Source organism: Populus alba, chromosome 17 (genome assembly GCF_005239225.2).
Source record: "Populus alba chromosome 17, ASM523922v2, whole genome shotgun sequence".
Taxonomy (NCBI): Eukaryota; Viridiplantae; Streptophyta; class Magnoliopsida; order Malpighiales; family Salicaceae; genus Populus; species Populus alba.
Genome location: NC_133300.1, coordinates 19,589,652 through 19,612,133, shown reverse-complemented (window position 1 = coordinate 19,612,133; position 22,482 = coordinate 19,589,652). Strand labels below are relative to the sequence as shown.

The window sequence follows — 22,482 nt, the reverse complement described above, 5'->3', positions numbered from 1 at the left end:
GGAACAAATATTGGGCCATTAACCTTTTCAAGCACTGATGGAGTAGGAGTGCAGTTAAGAACACGCCCTAGCTGTTTGACAGAATGCTGATGAAGATGATAGTCATTTAGTGTTGCTGCTTGTAACAACCCAGGAGGTGGTGCTAACCAGAGAAAGCTAAACAATAATGTTGTAAGCATAGAAACAAACAATCAAAAATTCCTAAAAAACTCAGAATGCTCCCCTCCAAAAAACCTCCCCTTCTGTCTATCCTCCCCTCCCCTGCTACCCAGGTCTTAGCAACTTGCTTCAAACCTCCCCCTTACAATCCAACCACACAAACACCTGCAAATGCCCCTATTAAACATACACAACAACGCCCGCTTCATCCCGCCACCCTGAACTTTTTGCAACCTATGTGCTACACAAACAACAGCCAAAACAACAAACACTTACCTAAAACAGCTCTCACTCCCTCTGTCTCTACTAAGATTTATTTTGAACGTTTCCCGTCTTGGCTTGATTACCAAGATCTCAAAAAGGCTTTCTCAAAGATTAGTCCTGTCACCAACCTTTGTTTCCAGGAAAAAAACAAAACGAGGGAGATGGTTTGGTTTTGTATCTTTCTTCTCCTATTTAGAAGATACAAACCTTTGTGATAGATTGAACCTTGTATGGTTCGACTCTTTCAAAATTCGTGCAAACCTAGCAAGATTTCAAACACCTACAGATTCCAAGGAAAAGACAGTCCCCTCTACAAAGCCAGAAATCAAAATCCCACCCAAACTAGCCCTTAGAGACAACAGGACCTTTGTTGAAGCTCTTTTGGTCCAACAACCATCAAAGAAGACTGTGATGTATGAGTCTACTCAGGATGACAAGGAATGGCTGTTGAGAAGTCTAGTCGGTTCTATAGCCACATAATTGGACTATGCAAAACTGGAGCATATGGTTTTGAAAACTGTCAAGAAGGCAATTGGATTTCGCTTCCTAGGAGCAAGCCAAGCAGTTATCACCTTTACAGACAGAGAGATTATGGAGAAAGAGTTAACAAACAGTAGCTCTGCCTTGGCAAACTACTTCTCTAGTATCAAACCATGGAAGAGGGAAGTAAAAGCAGTTGATAGATTTGTTTGGGTGTCTATTATGGGACTTCCTCTAATTGGCTGGAACCGAAGATGTATTGAATCAATGGTTGAAGATGCAGGCAAGATGATTGGTTACGATATTACAAGTGTGAGTCAAGGTTCACTTATGGGAGTCAAGGTTCTTTTGTGCACAACCTCTTTCACGACTTTAAACAAACAGCTTTCACTGATTCTAGACGGAGAGGAATTTGATATATCAGTCATGGAAATGAAGCCAAGTTTTAGCCCCCTGCTTACCACAATTAAATACTCAATGGATACATCAGGCACTGAAGAATCAGATGAAGAGTCATGCAGTAAAATCACACCTCCAGAAGAGTTTCCGCCAGCCAGTATAAATGAACCAGAAGCTAACCGAACCTCAACAGAGCAACAGGACAAGAACATGCAAAATGACCCCTATCTCATTCTCTGCACAAGATACACTGAATCACTCAACAACCTAGACCAAACTGACACAACATACAAAACCTTCTGCCTCTTTCCTGAAACTAAGGAAACACACAAGCTACAAACAAAAAACCAGCAACTGCACATCGCCTCTCACCAATTGTCCTCTATAGAGGCATGCTACGACACCATTAAGGAAAAAATTCAAGTGGCAGAAACCAGCTACAGCAACTCAGATGACTCAGCATCAATATCCTTTTCGAGAGTGGGCCTCGATAAAAAACAAACACAAACTAAAGCCTCCTATGTCCAAGTTACAAGGCCTACCCCAAAACTAACCAGACCCATGATACTAGCCCAAAGCCGGAGCCACAATACACATCAGCAATCTTTCTCTGCCTTCATACGTGACCTAGCAGAACCACAAGAAGTAGTGGAAATGGAGTTGGAAGGAAAGATGAAAGATAAGAAGCTTAGAAGAGCTAGAAGGGTTGCGCCTAAATCTTCTTTCAACAAAAAGAAGAATGTGTTGAAAGTTAAATCATTTGCAGCTCATATACCTAATGGAGCACCCAACCTTTTTGCAATGAAGGTAACCAGCACCCAAAACAACACACCTCTACAAGACACCACACCATCCCCTGTTATTAAGTCATCCGGCATTGGAAAGAACCATAACTATGCCTCCACGGATGATGAAACCAGTGTCATGCATCTCCATTTACCACCCCTGCTGAACCCTCAAAGCAACCCACAAACATTTTCAGATGCAACCAATGAAAACACAAACGAGAAAAGCAGCAAAACAAGAAAACTGAAGTTGTTGCAAGCCAGTGGTAGTGTTGCTAACACTATGGAGGATTGTGATTCTTCCGACTCCTTAAACTCAGGAATCCAACAAGGAAATATTCAGTTTCAGATCACTTGTATGAAGCATCAAGACAATGGGTTTGACAGTGAAAAGGAGACTCAAGAAATGATACAAGATGTTGTGGCTCTAGGTTTGGGAAACCCGCAAGAACTAAAAGGGTTCAAAGAAGGAATAATGAGTAATATTGATAGAGAAGTTGATGGTGGACATCAGTTAACTAGTTGTAAGTTCTCTATCCTGATAAGTCTAGCCTGCCTTGGTTTTTTGCTCTTTTTATGAATATCTTTGCTTGGAACAGTTGTGGTTTAGGCATGTCACACAAGCAAAATTCAATCCGGAATAGGCTTATAAAAAATAATATTGGCATCTGTTTTCTTTTAGAAACAAAGAAAAATAACTGTTGTGACTCCTTCATTAGAAATCTGTGGAATATTGCAACTGTCAAATGGGCTTTTCTAGAATCTATAGGGAAATCAGGAGGGATTATAGCAATGTGGGATAGCTTTGTCTTTGAAGTTAGCTCGGTAGAATTTGGGGGGCAGTGGATCAGCCTATGCGGCACGTATATTCCCTCTTCCTTTACTTGTATGATAGTTGGTGTATATGCTGCATCTTCAGTGAAGGATCGTGCTGATATGTGGGAAGAAATCACCACTCTTAAGTTTGCTTTCGAACTACCATTGGTGGTGCTAGGCGACTTCAACGAAACTCTACACGCTCATGAGAGAAGTAGTGGTCACCTCAATTCATCAGGTTCAACTTCATTCCGCAAATTCATATCAGACTGTGAATTGGTTGAATTCAATTTGCAAGGGCATCGGTTCACTTGGTTTAGGGGTGGTTCTATGAGCCGCATTGACAGAGCTTTCGCTTCCCCGGATTTTCAGCTACAATTCCCTTCTCTATCTCTCTGCCGCTACCCTAGAGGGATGTCCGATCACTGTCAGCTGCTTCTCCAAAGCCCGGAGGTAGACTGGGAGTGGAAGCCGTTTTGTTTCATAAATTGTTGGTTGTCGCACCCTTCTTTCTTGACAGATTTTGAGGCCCTCTGGTCTGAAAGCTGCAAGGAATTTCCAGGTGAGTTTAGTTTGATTAAGAAGCTGGGGAACATGGGAAAAAAGCTGAGACAATGGAATAAATCCACTTTCGGGGATCAAAATCTAAAACTTGTAGACATCCAGAACTCCATCACAACACTTGAAAACTTAAGCGAAGTGCATCCCTTGTCTGAGACCGAAAAAACAAAGCTCCAGGGGCTGAATTCTGAGCAATGGGAGGTTAACAGAAGGGTGGAAGATATGTGGAGGCAAAAATCTCGTCAAAACTGGTGTAAAATGGGGGATAAGAACACTCGTTTTTTTCACATATCAGCAAGTCTAAGGAAGGGTCGCAACTACATTAGTAAGATTGAACATAATGGCAGTCATCTAGTCTCCTCAAATGATATAAAAGAAGGCGCTGTCAACTTCTTCTCATCCTTGTTTCGCAAACCAACATGTAAAATAATTGAAATGGGAGGCTCGGGGTTCTCTAAAATTTCAGAAGCCAAATCAATTTGGCTAGAAAGACCACCTTCAATGGAAGAAGTGAAGCAAGCTGTGTGGGACTGTGATGGTTCCAAAGCCCCTAACCCCGATGGTTTCACCTTTTGTTTCTATAAAAAGGTATGGAATATCATCAGCTCAGAGGTTTTTATGTTGGTTAAAAGTTTTTTCAGAACTGGTAAACTTCCAAAGGGTATGAACTCTTCTTTTGTAACTCTGATTCCGAAATCAAAGGAGCCGAGCAGATTCTCCCATTTTCGTCCGATAAGCCTGATTCATGGGCTATACAAAACAGTGGCAAAGCTACTGTCCACTAGGCTTCAAAATGTCATGACAGATGTGATCAGTGTTAACCAGTCTGCATTTATTGCTGGGCGTCAGATTCTAGACGGGTTCATGATAGCAAATGAGGTTGTCCATGGTGTGCGCAGCAAGAAGAAGCATGGCCTCTTATTGAAGGTAGATTTCCATAAAGCCTTTGACTCAATTTTATGGGAACATATTGACACAAGTATGGGATACATGGGTTTTGTCTCACACTGGAGGAAGCTGATATTCGAATGCTTATCCACTTCAAAATTAGCCATCTTGATAAACGGTTCTCCTAGTAGAGAATTTAGTTTGGAGAGGGGTCTCAGGCAAGGAGACCCACTCTCTCCATTCCTATTTGACATCGTAGTTCAGGGATTGACAGTTTTATTCAATAGGGCATCAGCTTTAGGTTACTTCAAAGGCTTACAGACTACCCTAGGACATTACTTAACTCATTTGCAATATGCCGATGACTCTCTGATTTTCTTGCCAAATGATTTTCCCTCTCTTCTACATGCCAAGAGGATTCTATGTTGGTTTGAGATCATTTCTGGACTGAAAGTTAACTTCTATAAAAGTTCACTAATAGGTATCAACTTGGACAACGACTACACCTCTAGCCTGGCGAACTCAGTTTTCTGTCGTAGTGATACTTTCCCGGTTAGGTACCTTGGACTACCTCTTGGAGCCAATCCCAACAGACTCTCTACTTGGAAACTAGTGTTGTCCACTATCAGAGCAAAGCTACTCACATGGAAAGGGAATTTTTTGAGCATGGCGGGAAGGTTATGTCTAATTAAATCAGTCTTCAGCTCTCTTTCTCTGTTTTACATGTCAGTTTTTGCTATGCCAAAGGGTGTTACTAAAGCCATCTCTTCTCTAACCCGGTCTTTCCTTTGGAAAGGAAGCTCAACTTCTCATGGCCTTTTTAAGGTGGCTTGGCACAAGGTAATAAAGGATAAATCTTCTGGTGGTCTCGGGCTGGGATCCATCCACAACAAAAATCTGGCTTTACTCTTTAAATGGCTATGGAATCTAGACAATGGAGTGGCAAGAGGCCGGCAAGAACACATTCTTCTAAAATACTGACCTCACTTTATAAATGGTATCCCTGAGTTTGCAGGTTCTTTATCTCCAACTTGGCATGGCATTGTTTCAGCAATCTTCTCAACACAAAACATAGCCAATCTTTTACATGCAAATGTCGGGTTCAAGGTGGGTGACGGGAGGAACATCCGGTTTTGGACTGACTCTTAGCTCGGCTCTGCAACCACTCTCCAACTCTTATTCCCCAGACTTTATAACCTCTCCTTGCAGCAAAACACCAGCCTTGTAGATATATACAATTTGACAGATACATCTTTAAACCTATCTTGGAGAAGAACCCTTCGGCCTCGTGAGATCTGCCAGAGGGAGAGCTTGATCGCAGAGGTGCAGCATGGTCTCCTTTTCTCAGATGGTGCAGACTGCAAGTTATGGAAATTCCACAGCTCTGGCATGTACTCAGCTCAATCAGGTCGCCTCTTCTTTGATAGTCTATCGGCCATTGAAAATAATCACTCCCCTACTCTGCTATGGAATGGTTATGCCCCCCCAAAAGTGGATGTGTTCATTTGGCTTCTTCTTCATGGAGGTTTGAGTACAAGAAGTTTTTTAGCTGAGAGGAGAAGCATTAATTATGAGGAATCTCACTGCCCATTCTGCTGCAAGGAAACCGAGACAATTAATCATCTTTTCCATTGGTGTCCTATAACATGGTCTCTTTGGGGTCATTTCTTGAAATGGTTCGGGTGCTCAGGTTGTCTGCACAAAGACCCAAATCAAAATCTACAAGAATGGTCCGGATTGATTAATGGAAATTTTCAGCAATGTGCTATTACCCTTCTCTGTAAAGGTCTGTATTGGTCAATTTGGATAGCGCGCAACCGCCTAATCTTCGAATCCAAGGCTCCTGATTGGGATATGATTTTTTATCTCACTTTTCATCGTTTGGCTTTCTGGTTGAAGTCCTCAGTTACAAATTTCAGCTATACAGGCTCAGATCTTTTTAGAAATCCTGAATGTATTATGAACTAGACTAACTAATTAAATCCCTCTTCACTTTGGTCTTTTCTTTCTTCATATTCCCATTGTATTCTATCTTTTGTTCAGCCCCACTTACTTGATGGGGCTGCTTAATTAATATATAATTATCTCGTTTACTATTCAAAAAAAAAAAAAAGGAAAAGAAAGAGAGGAAGAATCCCGGCATTCAGTCACATGCAGCTATTGTTAACATGTAATTAGCCGAATTAGAGAGTAGTTTTCTATATATAAAAGACATACTCTATAGGAGTCCTGAAAGGATATACATTGCAGTATTCCTTTTAGAATAGGAAAGATGTAACCAACATATATATTTGCCTATATAAGGCATCCCTCCACAGGAGAAGAATAAGATGCAGAATATACATCCAACCCTAAAGCCTTAAAAGTAACATGGTATCAGAGCATGGTTGAAAGCTAAAATCTTCCTTTAACTTTTCAGCCGCCACATTGATCTTCTCCTGGGAATTGGTCTTGAAACAAGAGACCAACCATGGATGACACAAATACTTCTATTATCCCTATAAACCAGACTTCATTCTCTGCTGAAACACTTAACCTAAACACCTTACCCTTTGGATTTAAATTGAATGAGACAAACTTCAAAATCTGGTCACGTATGCTTGAACTGCATGCTGCTGGATTGAACAAACTTGGCTACTTAACTGGGCAGAATGCTAGAGTGGAAGAAGGAAATTCTGGTTACTCAAAGTGGTGCACTGAAGATGCAGTGGTACGAGGATGGTTGTTGAAAACCATGGAGCCTCATCTTATTGGTTTATTTATAGACCTGTCATCAGCCAAGGAAATTTGGGATAGTGTCACTCAAACCTTTTATGATGGGGCTGACGAGTCGCAATTCTATGAGCTACGCTGCAAAGCCACGAGGACGAAATAGAATGGGCGTCCAATTAACTTGTATTACACAGAGCTGAATAGTGTATGGCAGGAAATTGATAAGCGACGACCAATTAAGATGATATGTGCTGCAGATCTTAGAACCAGACAAGAAGAAATTCAAAAGGACCGGATCTATGACTTTCTCGCAAGTTTGGATGAAGTTTTTGATTCAATACGCAGTGATCTCCTTCAAAAAAAATCTGTTCCAAGTATTGAAGAGTGCTTCAATACAATTCGACGGGAGGCTTAGCGAGAAGTCACCATGCTAGGAGCAAAGAACATTGGTGAAGGTTCATCAATTGCAATGATTTCCAAATCCACCACCCCTTCTAACTTGCGCACTCTTCGAGCTATTGAGGAAGCAGAAAAAGATAAGTTGCGCTGTAGCCATTGTAATGGAAGTCGCCATACCAGAGACACTTGTTTTGAGATTCATGGCTACCCGACTGGTTTCTAGAAAAACGGAAGCAAAGTAAAGCAAGAAGCAATAAACGTCCAGTCCAAGCAAAATTAACCACTGCAACAGAAATTCATTCCAGTTTTGCTGCCATGGAAATGAGCAAAAAAGACCACACTAAACCGAATGAATTACTCTCCTTAGCGAAAACTGACCAGGCTTCAGCGACAGGTAAAACTGGAGTGGTTTTGTCGACATCCACGGTTCATGATACAGGTTGGATCATTGACTCGGGTGCCACAGATCATATGACGTATAACAAATCATTATTTCAATACATGACTCCCCCGTCTAAGGAAAAGGTCATGACGGCCAATGGGGAGTCTACCCCAGTCATTGGAGCAGGATCAATTGTTCTCACTCCTGATCTTTCACTACATAATTTTGTACTTGTCCCTGCACTTTCAAATCATTTACTGTTTGTTAGTCAAATTACATAAGAATTGGATTGTGTGGTATTAATGTTTCCCATGTTTTGCTTACTTCAGGATATCTGGACTCAAGCGATCATTGGACGTGGTACTAAGAGGAAGGGGTTATACTATGTAGATGACGTAGCTTCAGGTCATGTCCATCAAGTTCAGAGTCACAATGGTAATAATCACAAGAAAATTTGGTTATGGCATCGTCGGTTGGGTCATGCATCCTTTGGCTACTTAAAAAAATTATTTTCTTCCCTCTTTGATGACATTCCAGATCCAAGTTCCTCTCTTAAGTGTAATGTTGCATCTTGGCCAAGAGCCATCGAACTTCATATCCTGTAAACTTGAATAAAAGAACAAAGCCTTTTGAATTGATCCACTCTGATGTTTGGGGACCTGCTCCAATTACTTCCCAATCTGGAATTCGATGGTTTCTTACATTTTTCGATGATTGCACCAAAATGACTTGGTTATATACTATGCGACACAAGAGTGATGTGCGTAATATATTACCATTTTTTTATCGCATGGTGTGCACTCAGTTCTCCCTGCCGGTGAAGATTATTCGATCAGACAATGGTGGAGAATACCTTAACTCTGAACTCCTAAGTTTCTTTCAAAACCATGGTATTCTCCATGAGACTACTTGCTCGCACACTCCACAACAAAATGGTGTGGCAGAACGCAAAAACATGCATATTCTTGAAACTACTAGAGCTCTTCTCATTGGTGCCCATGTCCCTCAATATTATTGGGTTGATGCAGTAACCTATGCTGTGTATCTCATCAACAGGATGCCATCCCAAGTCCTCTCCTTCAGCAATCCCTTGCAAACTCTCACTCAACACATTCAGATTCCATCCCTCCTACACTTAGAACCCTGTGTGTTTAGATGTGTAGCTTATGTCCACCTACAGAAAACTCAGCGCACAAAACTGGAACCATGCGCAGTACGATGTGTCTTTCTTGGTTTCAATCCTCACTAAAAGGGATATCAGTGCTACCATCCTTCTTCTCGTTAGATGCATGTCAGTATGGATGTTACCTTCTTTGAAACAGAATATTTTTTCCATATGAATCCATCCAGCTCTAGTCCTCAGGGGGAGCTGCAATATGCTGCCTACAACTGGAAATCATTTCACATGAATTCTGAGTTATCTAAAAGGGGCTCCAGGAAAAGGATTGACATTTAAAAGACATGGAAATATGGAAGTGAAAGGATTTACTGATTCAGATTGGGCAGGAAATCTCATTGACCAGAGATCCACCTTTGGCTATTTTACATTTGTTGCAGGAAATCTTGTCACATGGCGAAGTAAAAAACAAAATGTGACAGCAAGGTCCTCAACAGAAGCAGAATATAGAGGGATGGCACATGGAATATGCGAACTGTTATGGCTCAGGACCTTACTCACAAAAATAGGTTTTGAACCCAAAGACCCTATGTTACTATACTGTGACAATCAGGCAGCACGAGAGATAGCTAATAATCCAGTACAACATGATCGAACTAAACACATTGAGGTAGATCGACACTTCATCAAGGAAAAGTTACTTCTAAAGTTAGTGGACATCCCTTTCGTCAGATCAAGTGAGCAACTAGCAGATATTCTAACCCATGCAATCCCTGTGGAAGCTCTTCATAAGTCTCTATACAAGTTAGGCTTAGAAGATATCTTCGCACCAACTTGAGGGGAAGTGTTAACATGTAATTAGCCGAATTAGAGGGTAGTTTTCTATATATAAAAGACATACTCTATAGGAGTCCTGAAAGGATATACATTGCAGTATTCCTTTTAAAATAGGAAAGATGTAACCGACATATATATTTGCCTATATAAGGCATCCCTCCACAGGAGAAGAATAAGATGCAGAATATACATCCAACCCTAAAGCCTTAAAAGTAACAGCTATAATATTGGAAGGTAAGCACAGATTCAACAACATAAATACACAAGATTTTGAGTGCTAAAAACAAGAAGGTTGAGGGGATGAAGAGAAGTGTTGTTTCAGCGAAGGTGAGGATGACAGAGAATGTCCATTTCTTGGAATGAATGATAGTTGAGATAAGGCAAATATGTGTAGGGGAATAGCTTTAAATCTTGGCCTAGAAACATCCCATGGCCTAGAAGAAAGGAAAATGACAAGAACGAAACAATAATTAACTCCATAGAAAAACGTACAAGGAAATAATTCTAATAATCCTTTAAAGCAACAGTATGTTCCGAATAATCCTTTATTTAGATGGTAGGTTCTTGAGGGATGCAAAAATGGATGACTCTTTGTCAAGTTCTTTTTTGCCACATCTACTCTTCTTATTGTTAAGTGTTGCCTTTGAAACTCATGCATGAGACATCTGATTCTCGATCGATGACTGATATGGTAAGTTTTTTTTTTTTTTTTTCCAATCAAGAATCAGATTACAATTATAGAGCAGCTTTCAGGCTTTACAACTATCAGGATGTTGCAATATGCAGGTAGCAGCAGCAAACTTTTGGCAGCCTACATGTGATTGCCTCTAATGGAAGTTTCTTTGATTTTCGTTTTTCTTTTTGGAATAGAAAATCTACTCAGCATGATAGCTAGCTAGTCATGCAGACCTTTAGAGTTTAGAGCAACAACATGTTCCCATGCATTATTCAGATATAAAGAAAGAGTAGATGTTCTTGAAGGGTGCGGAAATGGATGTCTCTTCGTTAAGATCTTTGAAACCCATGAACGAGACAATGCAGTAAGTTTGAAAGTCTTGATGGCTGTTGTAGCTTAAGGGAATGGATGTCCTTCTCCTCCCAACTTCAGCTTTTTAGTTTGTTTAGAAGGACGAGTTTATATGTTAAGCATAATTATTTAAATGATCACACACAATATTTTAAATAAGATAAGTTGAATAAAATAAAGAGACAAGCCAATAATTCAGAACAACCAAATGTTTATCAATTTATTAATGACAAATCATCACACACAGCTAGCCAAGGAAATTAAGGCAGGGGAAGTTACACAAAGCAGACACTCCGAGCCTTCAGCTGATCTTTGCAAGAGACTTAACTGTCGTAGAAAATCTTGGCCGACAGGACCTTCACAGTAGTAAACCTGAAGAAATTAGACAAACATAGAATTTAATAATGACGCATGAAGTTCAAAGAAATTTAAATTGCTGAATGAATTAGTCAACTTTGCATTTTATCATGACATACCTTGTCTTGTTCTTTTGCTCTCTAGTTAAATCTGATGGAGTTCCACTTGAACCTGCCCCTCCAAAACACAAGAGGTTTTGTCAAATAAACATTGCATTTTCTTTTCGGGGAAAAGAATTTAAAAGAAAAACAAGGAATTGAAGAATGGATAAAAAATGTGAAACTAAATATGATAGATTTAAATACTCATAACCCATACCTAATCAGATGTTTCTTCACCACTGTCATTATCGTCAACCATGATTTTACGAATATTTTTGATCTTTAGCCAATCTTCTCCTGTTCCCCTTCGGCACCATTTGCTCAAACTTGGACAATCACTGATCTTAAGATTTTGAAGTTTTTTTAAATTGATGCAATTTGGCATTTCTTTAATGTTTGGACAGTCTTTGATGATAAATGTTTGTAAGGATTCTGCAGATCCTAGAAGAAACTGTTCTGGTAAAGCAAAAGTTGCTGGTAACGCTGCAAATATTACAATACAAAGAGAAAGGGAAAGAGGTTGAATTTTTTTCTCTTTCTCTTCTTCTATTGTCATCAAGTCAAGCTTTTCACACTTTATTATAAATAATTCTTCCAGAGTAGTTAGGCATTTTATGCTTCTTGGCAGAGAAATCAAGCTATCACATCCACCAATAACCAATTTTCGAAGACTTTTAAGACCTTGCATATCTTCGCACAAATTTTCTAGATTTTCACACCCAACAATGAATAAAGTTTGAAGACACTCCAAACACCCAATCCCACCTTCTGGCAACCGCTTCTGCTTAGAAACTACAAATAAAAATCTAAGGTTGCTCATGTACCTCATATCTTTAGGCAGCTCTTCTAATCCAAAACCTACAGCCAGAGCTTGCAAGTTTTGCAATTTGAAAATAGATTTTGGGAGTTTTTTTATTTTTGCGTTGCCCCCAAAATGGATATATCTCAAATGTTTCAAGGCGTCAATCCTCTCCGGAAAAGCCTTAAATTCAGAATCATCCATTAATTCTAAATACCGCAAATGCTTGAATTCTAACAAACATTTCTCAAAGTCTATTTTGCATGTAGGCCCCGCTATACTATCTGCAAAGACTATTGACCGCACTTGATGGAAGTTGTTTGGGAACTTGGGGAGAGTTTGATGAAAAAATGAATCAGAGTCAGTAACTGAAAAATGACGGGTCGTTTTGGAAATTTGGTGGTTTTGAGAGCTTATGATTGAAAACTCATTTTGAGCCAATGATGATGCAAGATCATGCATTAAATCATGCATCTTAAAGATAGCTACATAAGTGAAATCCTCATAATCTTGGAAGAAACATCTTGAGATCAACTCGCGCACATAACGCAAGCCAACATCTTCCAACTTCTCATTTGGATTTGATGATTGAAGAATGAGCCCATGTGCCATCCAAAATTGCACCGTTAAGAGATCTCGGAACAAGTAATCTTTTGGAAAAACAGAACAATAAAGAAAGCATCTTTTCAAGTGAGTCGGCAGTCTTTGATAGCTTATTTTCAAGGCAGGTAAAATGCCATCTCCCTCTTCTTCCCACTTCTCACTGTCTCTCACCGATTCCCATCTGTTTCATCAGTCTTACCATACAGTTGAGTCCCCATGTTAATCACTGCCAGAGGAACTTGCTTGCATTTCGCCCCTATTTCTTTCCCAATTCCAACCAAATTTGGATACAACTCCATTTGCCCTTCCTTGAATGCACACTTGTAAAACAACGACAGACAGTCCTCCTGACCAAGAAGACTTAGGTTGTACGCAGGAACAGTACCCATAATCTCAGCAACACGTTGACTACGGGTAGTTACTATAATCTTACTTCCACCAGCACCTTTTGATAACAAAGGCTTCAACAACAACCATTTTTGAGCTTCTTCATTCCACACATCATCCAAAAGAAACAAGTATTTCCTACCATTCAGAATAGCTTCAAGTTTTTTTTCAAGTTCACCCCCATCCAAATCCGCACATCTTTCCCCAGTTGCAGATTTAATAATCTTTTGTATCACTTGTTTCAAGGAAAAATCATCTGAAACACATACCTCCATATTCAGATCAAAATGACTTTTTACATTCTCAGCATCACACACCGATTTGGCAAGAGATGTCTTCCCCAAGCCTCCCATTCCTACAATCGGAAGGACAAGAGGATGTGCACCACCAACCTTAAAAGGTGCTTCTAAAAGGCTGATGATGCGTTCTTTGTCTTCATCTCTTCCGATAAGACCGGAAAAGCTGTCAAAGGATCGGTTCATCCCTGTTTCCTCATGCAAGACATGACTACAATCAGTAGCCTGCTCGCTGAGGTTGAAGTCAGACTTAAGAGATGAGATCTCAGCTAGTCTTTCTATGATCTTCTTTATCTTATGACCCATTTTTAAACTGAATGGAATCATATTAGAGCTTGAAAAGAAGCGCCGTACCTTTCTGCTGGTGCTCCCTTTAGTTTTCACCACCTGCCTTTCCAAAGTTTCGCACTTGATTTCGTCCAGCACGTCCTCTGCATCATACAAGACTTCTCTGAGCATATGGAGCCAGAGCCGAATCCTGTCATTCTTTGATTGTTGCTTCTCAGCATCGGACAGCACCGCGTTAATGGCTTTCAATCTCTCTTCAAGACGTGCAAGGTCATCTTCAAGTCCCCATGCCAAACGAAATTCTTGAACAGCGAAAGAGCCTAGCTTCCCTAAAAGGGATTTTGCAATCTCGGCTGCAAAAGCTTCTGCCATTTTTTTTTTTGTGAGGGGAGAAGTGTTTGTTAGGAAGAAATGATTGAGATAAGAGTGGAGTTCCGCTTTCTGAGTGGATAGGAGAGGTCGTCGAGGTCTGAAAAGTCGAAAAGAAGAAATTTACAAGAAGTTGCTAATAAGGAAGGACTAGTAATTTGGAGTTATGCAATTGTGTTGTAGCTTCTTCCATGGAATATTGACCACACATGGTCGAACTCATTTGGGGATTTGGGGAGAGTTTGATGAAAAAATGAAATGGAATCAGTAACTGAAAAATGACGGGTGGTTTTGGAAATTGGTGGTTTTTGAGAGCTTAATTATGATTTAAAACTCATTTTGAGCCAATTTAAAATTTATTTTAGAGAACAATTATATAATTAAAATGGTGTAAGTTTTAAGAAATACATGAAAATTATATCTAATTTATAAATTAAAAAAAAAAAACTCGACTCTGTTCAACAAGTAAAATGAACGAACAAACCAGAACGGAGCTCGCCAGAATCCTCACATGGATTTGGTTATGGTAACATTGCACCAGACACATCATGTGAGGAAATTCTACGAAGTCTTGCTGGGCATAGCTTGTAGACCGTTGATGCATCCAATAATTTATAAATTATTTCAAATAAAATAAATAATATTTAAAAAAATAAGGATTAAATTTGATAAATAAAAAATTTCAATTAAAAATTAATAAGAAAAAAGCAAATAATAATTATGAAAATAAAAACCAAAGTTAATATAAAAATTAAATTCTAAGGGATAAGATTGAAAAACAAATATTCTAAACAAAAAATATATATAGCAATCAAAAGTCTGAGGATCAAATATGATACAATCAGCAAGTAATATGATATTTTTAAATTTTTCACAACTTCCAGAAAGTGTTTTCAGTCCAAAATAAAAAGAAAAACACTTTCCTGGAAACCAAGTCAAATTTTTTGTTGATCAATTTTTTTAACGACAAACAAATACATAAAAATTTTAAAAATAATTTTTCAAAAACCATTTTTCAACAAACAAACATAACCTTAGAGTCCATGTGCTTTGATTTAGTCGTGGACTCTTCCATCTATTTCTTTTTTTTAGTTTAGCATGGGTGTCCGGGCCAGCTTGCGCGCACCTCGACTAATCCCACGGGCCTTGAAGTTAACGACCATGTAAGCCTCCAGTGGTCATCATATGAATAACCTAGACCCCCATTCTCCCATCTATTTCTTACTTACTCAAATCGAGACCAAGTGTTTTAGTTCAAGAGTTTTTAATTAAATGTTGGAAACCTACTTCAAAACATTGCGGGATAGGAAGCGAATCTTCTGTTTAGATTAGGCTGTTTTCTTTAATGGAGCGTGTATAATCTAAATCATAAAATTAAAATAATTTTATAAAAAATAAATTATATATAAAAAAAATAATCAATTTAGATTATCCTATCAAACTTATAACTCAATCATGATATTAGAATAATCTTATATAAAATAAATTAAAATAAATATTTTAGTATATATTTTCAATCAACTTATTATTAAAAAATAAAATTAAAAAAAAATAATTTAAAAATGAGCTTATGCATTTGTTTAAAACTCATTTGGGGATCTTGGAAATTGTTTCCTCATAATCTTGGAAGAAACATTTTGAGATCAGCTCGCGCGCATAACGCAAGCCATCTCCTATCAGGTATTTGCAATTCAGCATCAAAGAAATATTAGAGCCGTTCGTAGCTCCCGGCTTCGAAAGAGCAAGGATGGCAAGACATGCTTTTGTCTAAATCATTTTTGAGTCATACGCAGTCGAAACATCATAGAACTAGCTAATCCCAAGACCACCTTCATCTATGGGAAGAGTTCATATACAGCTCCAAATTCTATCTGACAATCTCTATCACTATCAAATGGATATCTATATATCCATTTGATCCATCTGTTTAATTCAGCAAATTGCTATAACACAACCCAGACCATAATTTCTCCTTTCAATCCTGTTTGTTTTTGCATTTCAAAAATACTTTTGAAAAAAATTAATATTTTTTTTACTTCAAATTAATATTTTTTTTGTGTTTCTCTGATCATTTTGCCATATGCTGATGTCAAAAATAATTTTTTAAAAAATAAAAAATATTATTTTAAAACATTTCTTAGTTAAAAAACATTTTAAAAAGCAACTGCAATCATACTCTTAACGATCTTTCAACATTGCAAGATGCCCCCTGGGGTAGTTAATATTATTTGTTTTGTAAAATTTGACCACATATTTGTTGCTACCCAAAATTAACATCCATCAATATAAATAATGTAATAGCATAATTTTTATTTATATTTTTTACATAAATACTTTTATTAACTTTATTGATTTTTAAACTTATTTAACAATAAAATATTATCAAACTTTTCATGCAATTATTTAGAAACTTGTTTCAAACTATATAATAACTTCACAAGTTTAAAATCTATTTTCTTTTTATTTTCTTTAACAACAAACCTCCCAGGTTGTTTTTATAAATACCTATCCATCAAAATCACCATTTAAAAAAACTAATTTTTCATAAATTTGATGTATTCCTAACTTGTTAATAATTATAATAACTATTAATATACATATAAAAGTTATTATTAATATAGATAAGTATGTAGTAAATTTTTTTTTTTTCTGAAACCCTTAACGATAAATCTTACTTTGTATTTTTGGATGGTTCTATTAGCTTTCAGTTTTCTCTCTCTTGAAGATCTATTTATAGCCTAGTAAGGAATGAATTTTTGGATGGTAGAGTATAGATTTTTCATCTATAGTTTGATGATGTTGGTGATAATAACACATTACACTCTAGAGATAATCACGGCAGCAATCAACGAGAAAATCACTCCAAGCATCAAGGATTAATCCATGGAAATCAAGACGTTATTAGGAGCTGATTAGTTGTATATATAGAATCTTAAATAGCTTTCCTTGTAGAGCTGATATTGTTATTATTATCAGATTATATTTGATACTGTCATTATTATTAGGTTGTAATAATTTTCTATATAATGCAACATTCTACACCATAAGCATTTTGCTGTGGTTTCCATTATCATCTCTAAAAACTCTTCATGGTATCAGAGCCTCTATAGGATTAATCTCCACTTGATCTTATGGCCTCAGAAAATTCTTCCATACTCTCCTTCAATACCATGGTTCATATGATAACAGTGAAGTTATCATCAACAAACTTTCTTCTTTGGCGCAGTCAACTAGTTCCCCTGCTGCAATGTCAAAAATACTATGGCTATATTGATGGCTCAACTCTTATGCCTTCCGCTACCACTGATTCCACAGCCTACAATCTTTGGAAACAAAATGATCAGCTAGTCATCAGTCTTCTTCTTTCTTCTCTCACAGAAGAAGCACTTTCTATTACTCTTGGATTTACAACATCAAGAGACATCTGGAATGCTCTTGAGACTGCCTTTAGTCATAAATCTAAGGCTCGTGAACTTCAAATAAAAGATGAGCTTCATCTTATGAAGCGTGGCTCCCGCAGTATCTCTGAGTACTCTAGAGTATTCAAGGCTCATTGTGATCAATTATCAGCAATGGGATGTCCAGTTGAAGACATTGACAAAGTGCACTGGTATTTGCGTAGTCTAGGCCACGAGTTCTCAAGTTTCTCCACCACTTAACTTTCTTTAACTCCCATTCCAAGGTTCAAAGATATTGTTCCTAAAGCAGAAAGCTTTGATCTTTTCTCCAAATCTATTGATTATACTGCAGGTGGCCCCTCTGCTTATATAGTTCATTCCTCTGCATCTTCCAACCGATATGCAAGGTCATATAATAATTAGGACAAGTATAAAGGAAGTCACTTAAAGGGAGGAAATCGTGGGAAGCAGCAGTATAGGAGGCCTCCTCGATGTCAAATATGTCGTGAAGAGGGTCATTATGTCACAAACTGCAAAATCAGATACACAAAATCTGATGCAAATATTGCTGAAGCATTTGCAACCTGCACTATTAGTAATGACACAGCAGATTGGTATACTGATACAAGAGCATCTGCACATATGACTCCTAATGTGTCTCAGCTTGATCGATAAAATGGAACCTTACACTGGTACGGATAGAGTTATTGTTGGTAATGGATCTTCCCCACCCGTTACACACATGGGTTCTTGTTCTCCTACTCCAACTCTTCAATTAAAAGATGTCCTTGTTGTGCCAAACTTAACCAAAAATTTGCTTTCTGTCAGTAAATTAACCAATGATTTTCCTTTTGCTGTTCTTTTTACTGACAATAAATTCATCATACAGAATCTTCAAACTCAAAAGGTGGTGGCAAGCGGTGATTGTGTAGATGGACTTTATGTATTGAAGCGTGGACACCATGTTTTCTCTGTTGTCATCAACAAGCACAATTTATGCAATTCCTTTGACATTTGGCATGCCCGTTTAGGCCATGTATCCTCTCAAATAATTTCAATGCTTAATAAGAAAGGTTTTTTATCTCTTACCTCCATACTGCCAAATCCATCCTTGTGTGTCAGTTGCCAAAAAGCTAAAAGCCATAAATTATCTTTTCCCTTAAGTGATAGTCGTTCTCCAACAGTTTTAGGATTAATACATTGTGACTTATGGAGACCAGCACCAATACACTCAATCTCTAGCTATCGATATTATGTTATTTTTATCGATGACAAGTCTCGCTTCACTTGGTTCTATCCATTAAAGAACAAAACTGATTTTTATCACACCTTCATCAAGTTTCAAACACTTGTTGAAAATCAATTCTCAGCAAAGATAAAAACATTCCAAAGTGATGGGGGAGGAGAATTCACAAGTAACATTTTTCAGTCTCACTTAGACAAATGTGGTATTCACCATCAACGTTCTTGTCACTATACACCCTCTCAAAATGGTAGAGCCGAGAGAAAACATCGACATATCACTGAGACAGGCCTTACAATGCTCTTTCATGCAAATGTTCCTCTTAATCTTTGGGTTGAAGCCTTCAGTACAGCAGTTTTTACAATTAATCACTTGCCCACACTTGTCTTGAATGGAGTTTCTCCATTTGAAATTCTGTATGGTAAGTCCCCTACCTATGAATTATTTCGTATTTTTGGTTGCTTATGTTTTCCATACTTAAGAGATTATACTAAACATAAATTTGAACCCAGAAGCCTTCCATGTATTTTTCTTGGTTACAATTCATCTTATAAAGGATTTCGATGCTTAGATCCCCAATCACATCGAGTCTTTATCACTCGACATGCTCAGTTTGATGAAACAGTCTTTCCATCATCTTCATCTCATATGCAGCCTTCCCCTGCACTGTCAGATTATATCTCATTTCATGATCCCAGTTCCTCAACTTCTCCTTTGTCTAGCACTTATTCTTCTGCAGGTTCTCAGTCCTTACCATCAATTACTCCATCTATACCATGTAAATCATGTGCTTTGGAGCTGCCTCAGAGTCCACCAATTTTGCTACCACCTGTGTTTCCTACAATAGCTGAGAGAGTTTCAGAATTACCTATTGTGACTACTTCCAGAATTGAGCCCAATTCAGATATTCCTATTGCACCAGCTCAACATTCTTCTTCAAATCTGAACTCTCATCCCATGATAACTCGAGGAAAAGCTGGTATCTCCAAATCCAAATCCAAACATTATAATTATGTTTGTCAAATTCCTGCCTCTCCTTTATTATCATCGCTATTAGTTATGAAGGAACCAAAAGGATTCAAAAGTGCTGCTAAATCACCCGAATGGCTAGCTGCCATGGATGATGAAATTCGTGCTCTCACTCATAACCAAACATGGGAACTGGTTCCCAAACCACCTGCTACCAATGTGGTTGGATCCAAATGGATTTTTCGGATTAAATATCATTTTGATGGCTCCATTGACAGGTTCAAAGCACGCCTAGTTGCTCAAGGCTATACTCAACTCTATGGACTTGATTTTCACGACACATTCAGTCTGGTTGTTCGAGCTTCTACAGTCCGCATTGTCCTCTCTGTTGCAGTAACTCATGGCTGGAACATACGCCAACTTGACGTTAAAAATGAGTTCCTTCATGGTCTTCTTCAGGAAGAGGTTTTTAAGGAACAACCACTCGGTTATATTGACACTTCTCATCAACACCATGTTTGTCGCCTAAAAAAAGCCATCTATGGTTTGAAACAAGCACCGAGAGCTTGGTTTCATCGCTTTAGCAATTTCTTACTCACAATTGGTTTCATTTGCAGCAAAGCCGATTACAGCTTATTTGTTCATTCATCAGATAATGGTATTATTTATTTGCTGCTATACGTAGATGATATTGTTCTAACTGGAAGCAATGTATCTCTCATTGATACTTTCATTCACAAGCTCCAGCAAGAGTTTTCTATGAAGGACCTTGGCGATCTACATTATTTTTTGGGTTTAGAAGTTACTCAATCTCCACAGGGCCTGTTCCTAAGTCAGGTCAAGTATGCAAGAGATATTCTCATCAGGGCTGAACTTCAGGATTCGAAGCCAATATCAACACCGATGATTGTTTCTCATCACTTAACTTCTGATGGACCTCTATTTTATTCACCAACAATCTATCGATCTCTTGTTGGTTCGCTGCAATATCTCACCATCACCAGACCGGATATTACACATGCAGTGAATTCAGTAAGCCAATTCATGCATGCACCACGAGAATCACATCTTCAGGCCGTCAAACGAATTCTCAGATATGTTATCTTCATTTCGGTCTCAGCATCAGTTCATCCAGTCATCTCAATATCTCAGCCTTTTCAGATGCTGATTGGGCTGGTTGTCCAGAAACCAGTCGCTCAACATCAGGGTATGCAATTTTTATGGGGGACAATTTGATTTCATGGACCTCTAAAAAGCAGACCATGGTTTCTAGATCTTCAGCAGAATCAGAATATCGAGCATTGGCACTCACTGCAGCTGAGGTTAAATGGTTGCTAAACATTCTTCATGATTTACGTATTCAACAACCAGCATAGCCAACTTTACTTTGTGACAACACCAGTGCTATTTTCATGACTAGAAATCCAGTAGCTCAACGAAGATATAGACACATAGATATTGATGTTCATTTTGTTAGAGAATTAGTCTGCAATGGTATATTGACAATTAAACATGTGCCATCCACTTTGCAAATAGCAGACATTTTCACCAAAAGTCCATCCAAATCTCTGTTTCTACTGTTTCGATCCAAGCTTCGCGTGTTCCCAACTACGCTTAACTTGAGGGGGGATGTTGGTGATAATAACACATTACACTCTAGAGATAATCACGGCAGCAATCAACGAGAAAATCACTCCAAGCATCAAGGATTAATCCATGGAAATCAAGATGTTATGAGGACCTGATTAGTTGTATATATAGAATCTTAAATAGCTTTCCTTGTAGAGCTGATACTGTTATTATTATCAGATTATATTTGATACTGTCATTATTATTAGGCTGTAATAATTTTCTATATAATGCAACATTCTACACCATAAGCATTTTGCTGTGGTTTCCATTATCATCTCTAAAAGCTCTTCAGATGAGACCACCTAAGCTATTCTTCTTTGATTTCTTATGTGAACGAATTTCTTATATCTTTTATATGGGAAAATGTCTTTAAAAAGTGTGTATTCATTGATTTTATTATTATATTAGGATGAATATATTCAATACTTAATTTATATATATAAAAGAAATCCATATACACTATCAATGAATACACAATACACTCCAGAGTTAGAAAACGATAAGCTCAGTTTGGCAGCCATAGAGCCTGTCGAAGCAGAGAAGCTGGTTAAAGTTTGTGCCTTTAACTGGTGGATAGTTGGGATTGTTGATAGATTTTCCAGCAAAGATTTTGAGTGCTAAAAACAAGAAGGTTGAGGGGATAAAGAGAAGTGCTGTTTCAGTGAAGGTGAAGATGGCAGAGAATGTCCATTTCTTGGAATGAATGATAGTTGAGATAGCTCTATTTTAAAAGTGTTATTAATTGAATTTTTTTTATTTTTTTTATTACTAAAATTATTTTTATATGTTTAGATTTTTTAATGTGCTGATTAAAAATAAATTTTTAAAAATAAAAAAAATATTATTTTAATATAAAAAATACTTAAAAAAATCAACAACTGAATATATATCTTTATATCCATTGATTCACCATTTTCGGCCTAGATATGCTTTTGCCAAGTAAAACTCAATCTTACAATAAGAGAACATTTAGGACTCTTTTTGGAAATCAATTTCTTCTGATGCATTTTTTATATTCTTTTTTCAATTTTTTAAAATGTTTTTTATTGACATAATGGCACCGATTTAATTAATTAAATTCACTCAAAATCAGAACTTTAAATTATTCACTAAATAAAAAATTATCACAAAAATTTAAAAAAAAAAAACTAACTTCATTTACTTCAAATAATTTCTAATAGTAAGAATCAGAGTTTACTGGTAGGTCATTTTAT

General features: G+C 37.6%; 2 protein-coding genes across 3 annotated transcripts in view; one reads left to right on the top strand and one right to left on the bottom strand.

Moving 5' to 3' along the window:
* LOC118055030 (disease resistance protein RGA2-like) overlaps positions 1–14,116 on the bottom strand; it is a 38,800-nt gene extending 24,684 nt beyond the window's left edge. The window contains exons 1-3 of one of the 2 annotated variants that reach the window (XM_073405749.1): positions 11,502–14,116; positions 11,303–11,354; positions 11,019–11,198 (exon numbers count right to left, since the gene is read on the bottom strand). In XM_073405749.1, the coding sequence (XP_073261850.1) occupies positions 11,502–12,695 (1,194 nt within the window). In that variant the 5' untranslated portion in view covers positions 12,696–14,116 and the 3' untranslated portion in view covers positions 11,019–11,198; positions 11,303–11,354. Of the gene's footprint in view, positions 1–11,018; positions 11,199–11,302; positions 11,355–11,501 lie in introns of those variants that run through there. The other variant, XM_073405750.1, reaches the window with a different exon arrangement.
* A 3,080-nt stretch (positions 14,117–17,196) lies between these two features.
* Positions 17,197–21,971, top strand: LOC140954802 (uncharacterized). The gene is made up of 8 exons (XM_073405573.1): positions 17,197–17,636; positions 17,709–17,831; positions 17,967–18,038; positions 18,088–18,247; positions 18,314–18,497; positions 19,008–19,088; positions 19,407–20,843; positions 21,862–21,971. The coding sequence occupies exons 1-8, from the start codon at positions 17,197–17,199 to the stop codon at positions 21,969–21,971; spliced, it is 2,607 nt and encodes an 868-aa protein (XP_073261674.1).
* The last annotated feature ends 511 nt before the right edge of the window (positions 21,972–22,482 follow it).

What these genes read in the sequence shown, in the direction of transcription:
- LOC140954802 (XM_073405573.1), top strand. Translation starts at nt 17,197, where the DNA reads ATGGTTCATATGATAACAGTGAAGTTATCATCAACAAACTTTCTTCTT. An exon ending in GACATTGACAAAGTGCACTG is followed by an intron (nt 17,637 to 17,708) that starts GTATTTGCGTAG and finishes TCCCATTCCAAG; the next exon opens with GTTCAAAGATATTGTTCCTA. An exon ending in TTCAATGCTTAATAAGAAAG is followed by an intron (nt 18,498 to 19,007) that starts GTTTTTTATCTC and finishes TTTGGGTTGAAG; the next exon opens with CCTTCAGTACAGCAGTTTTT.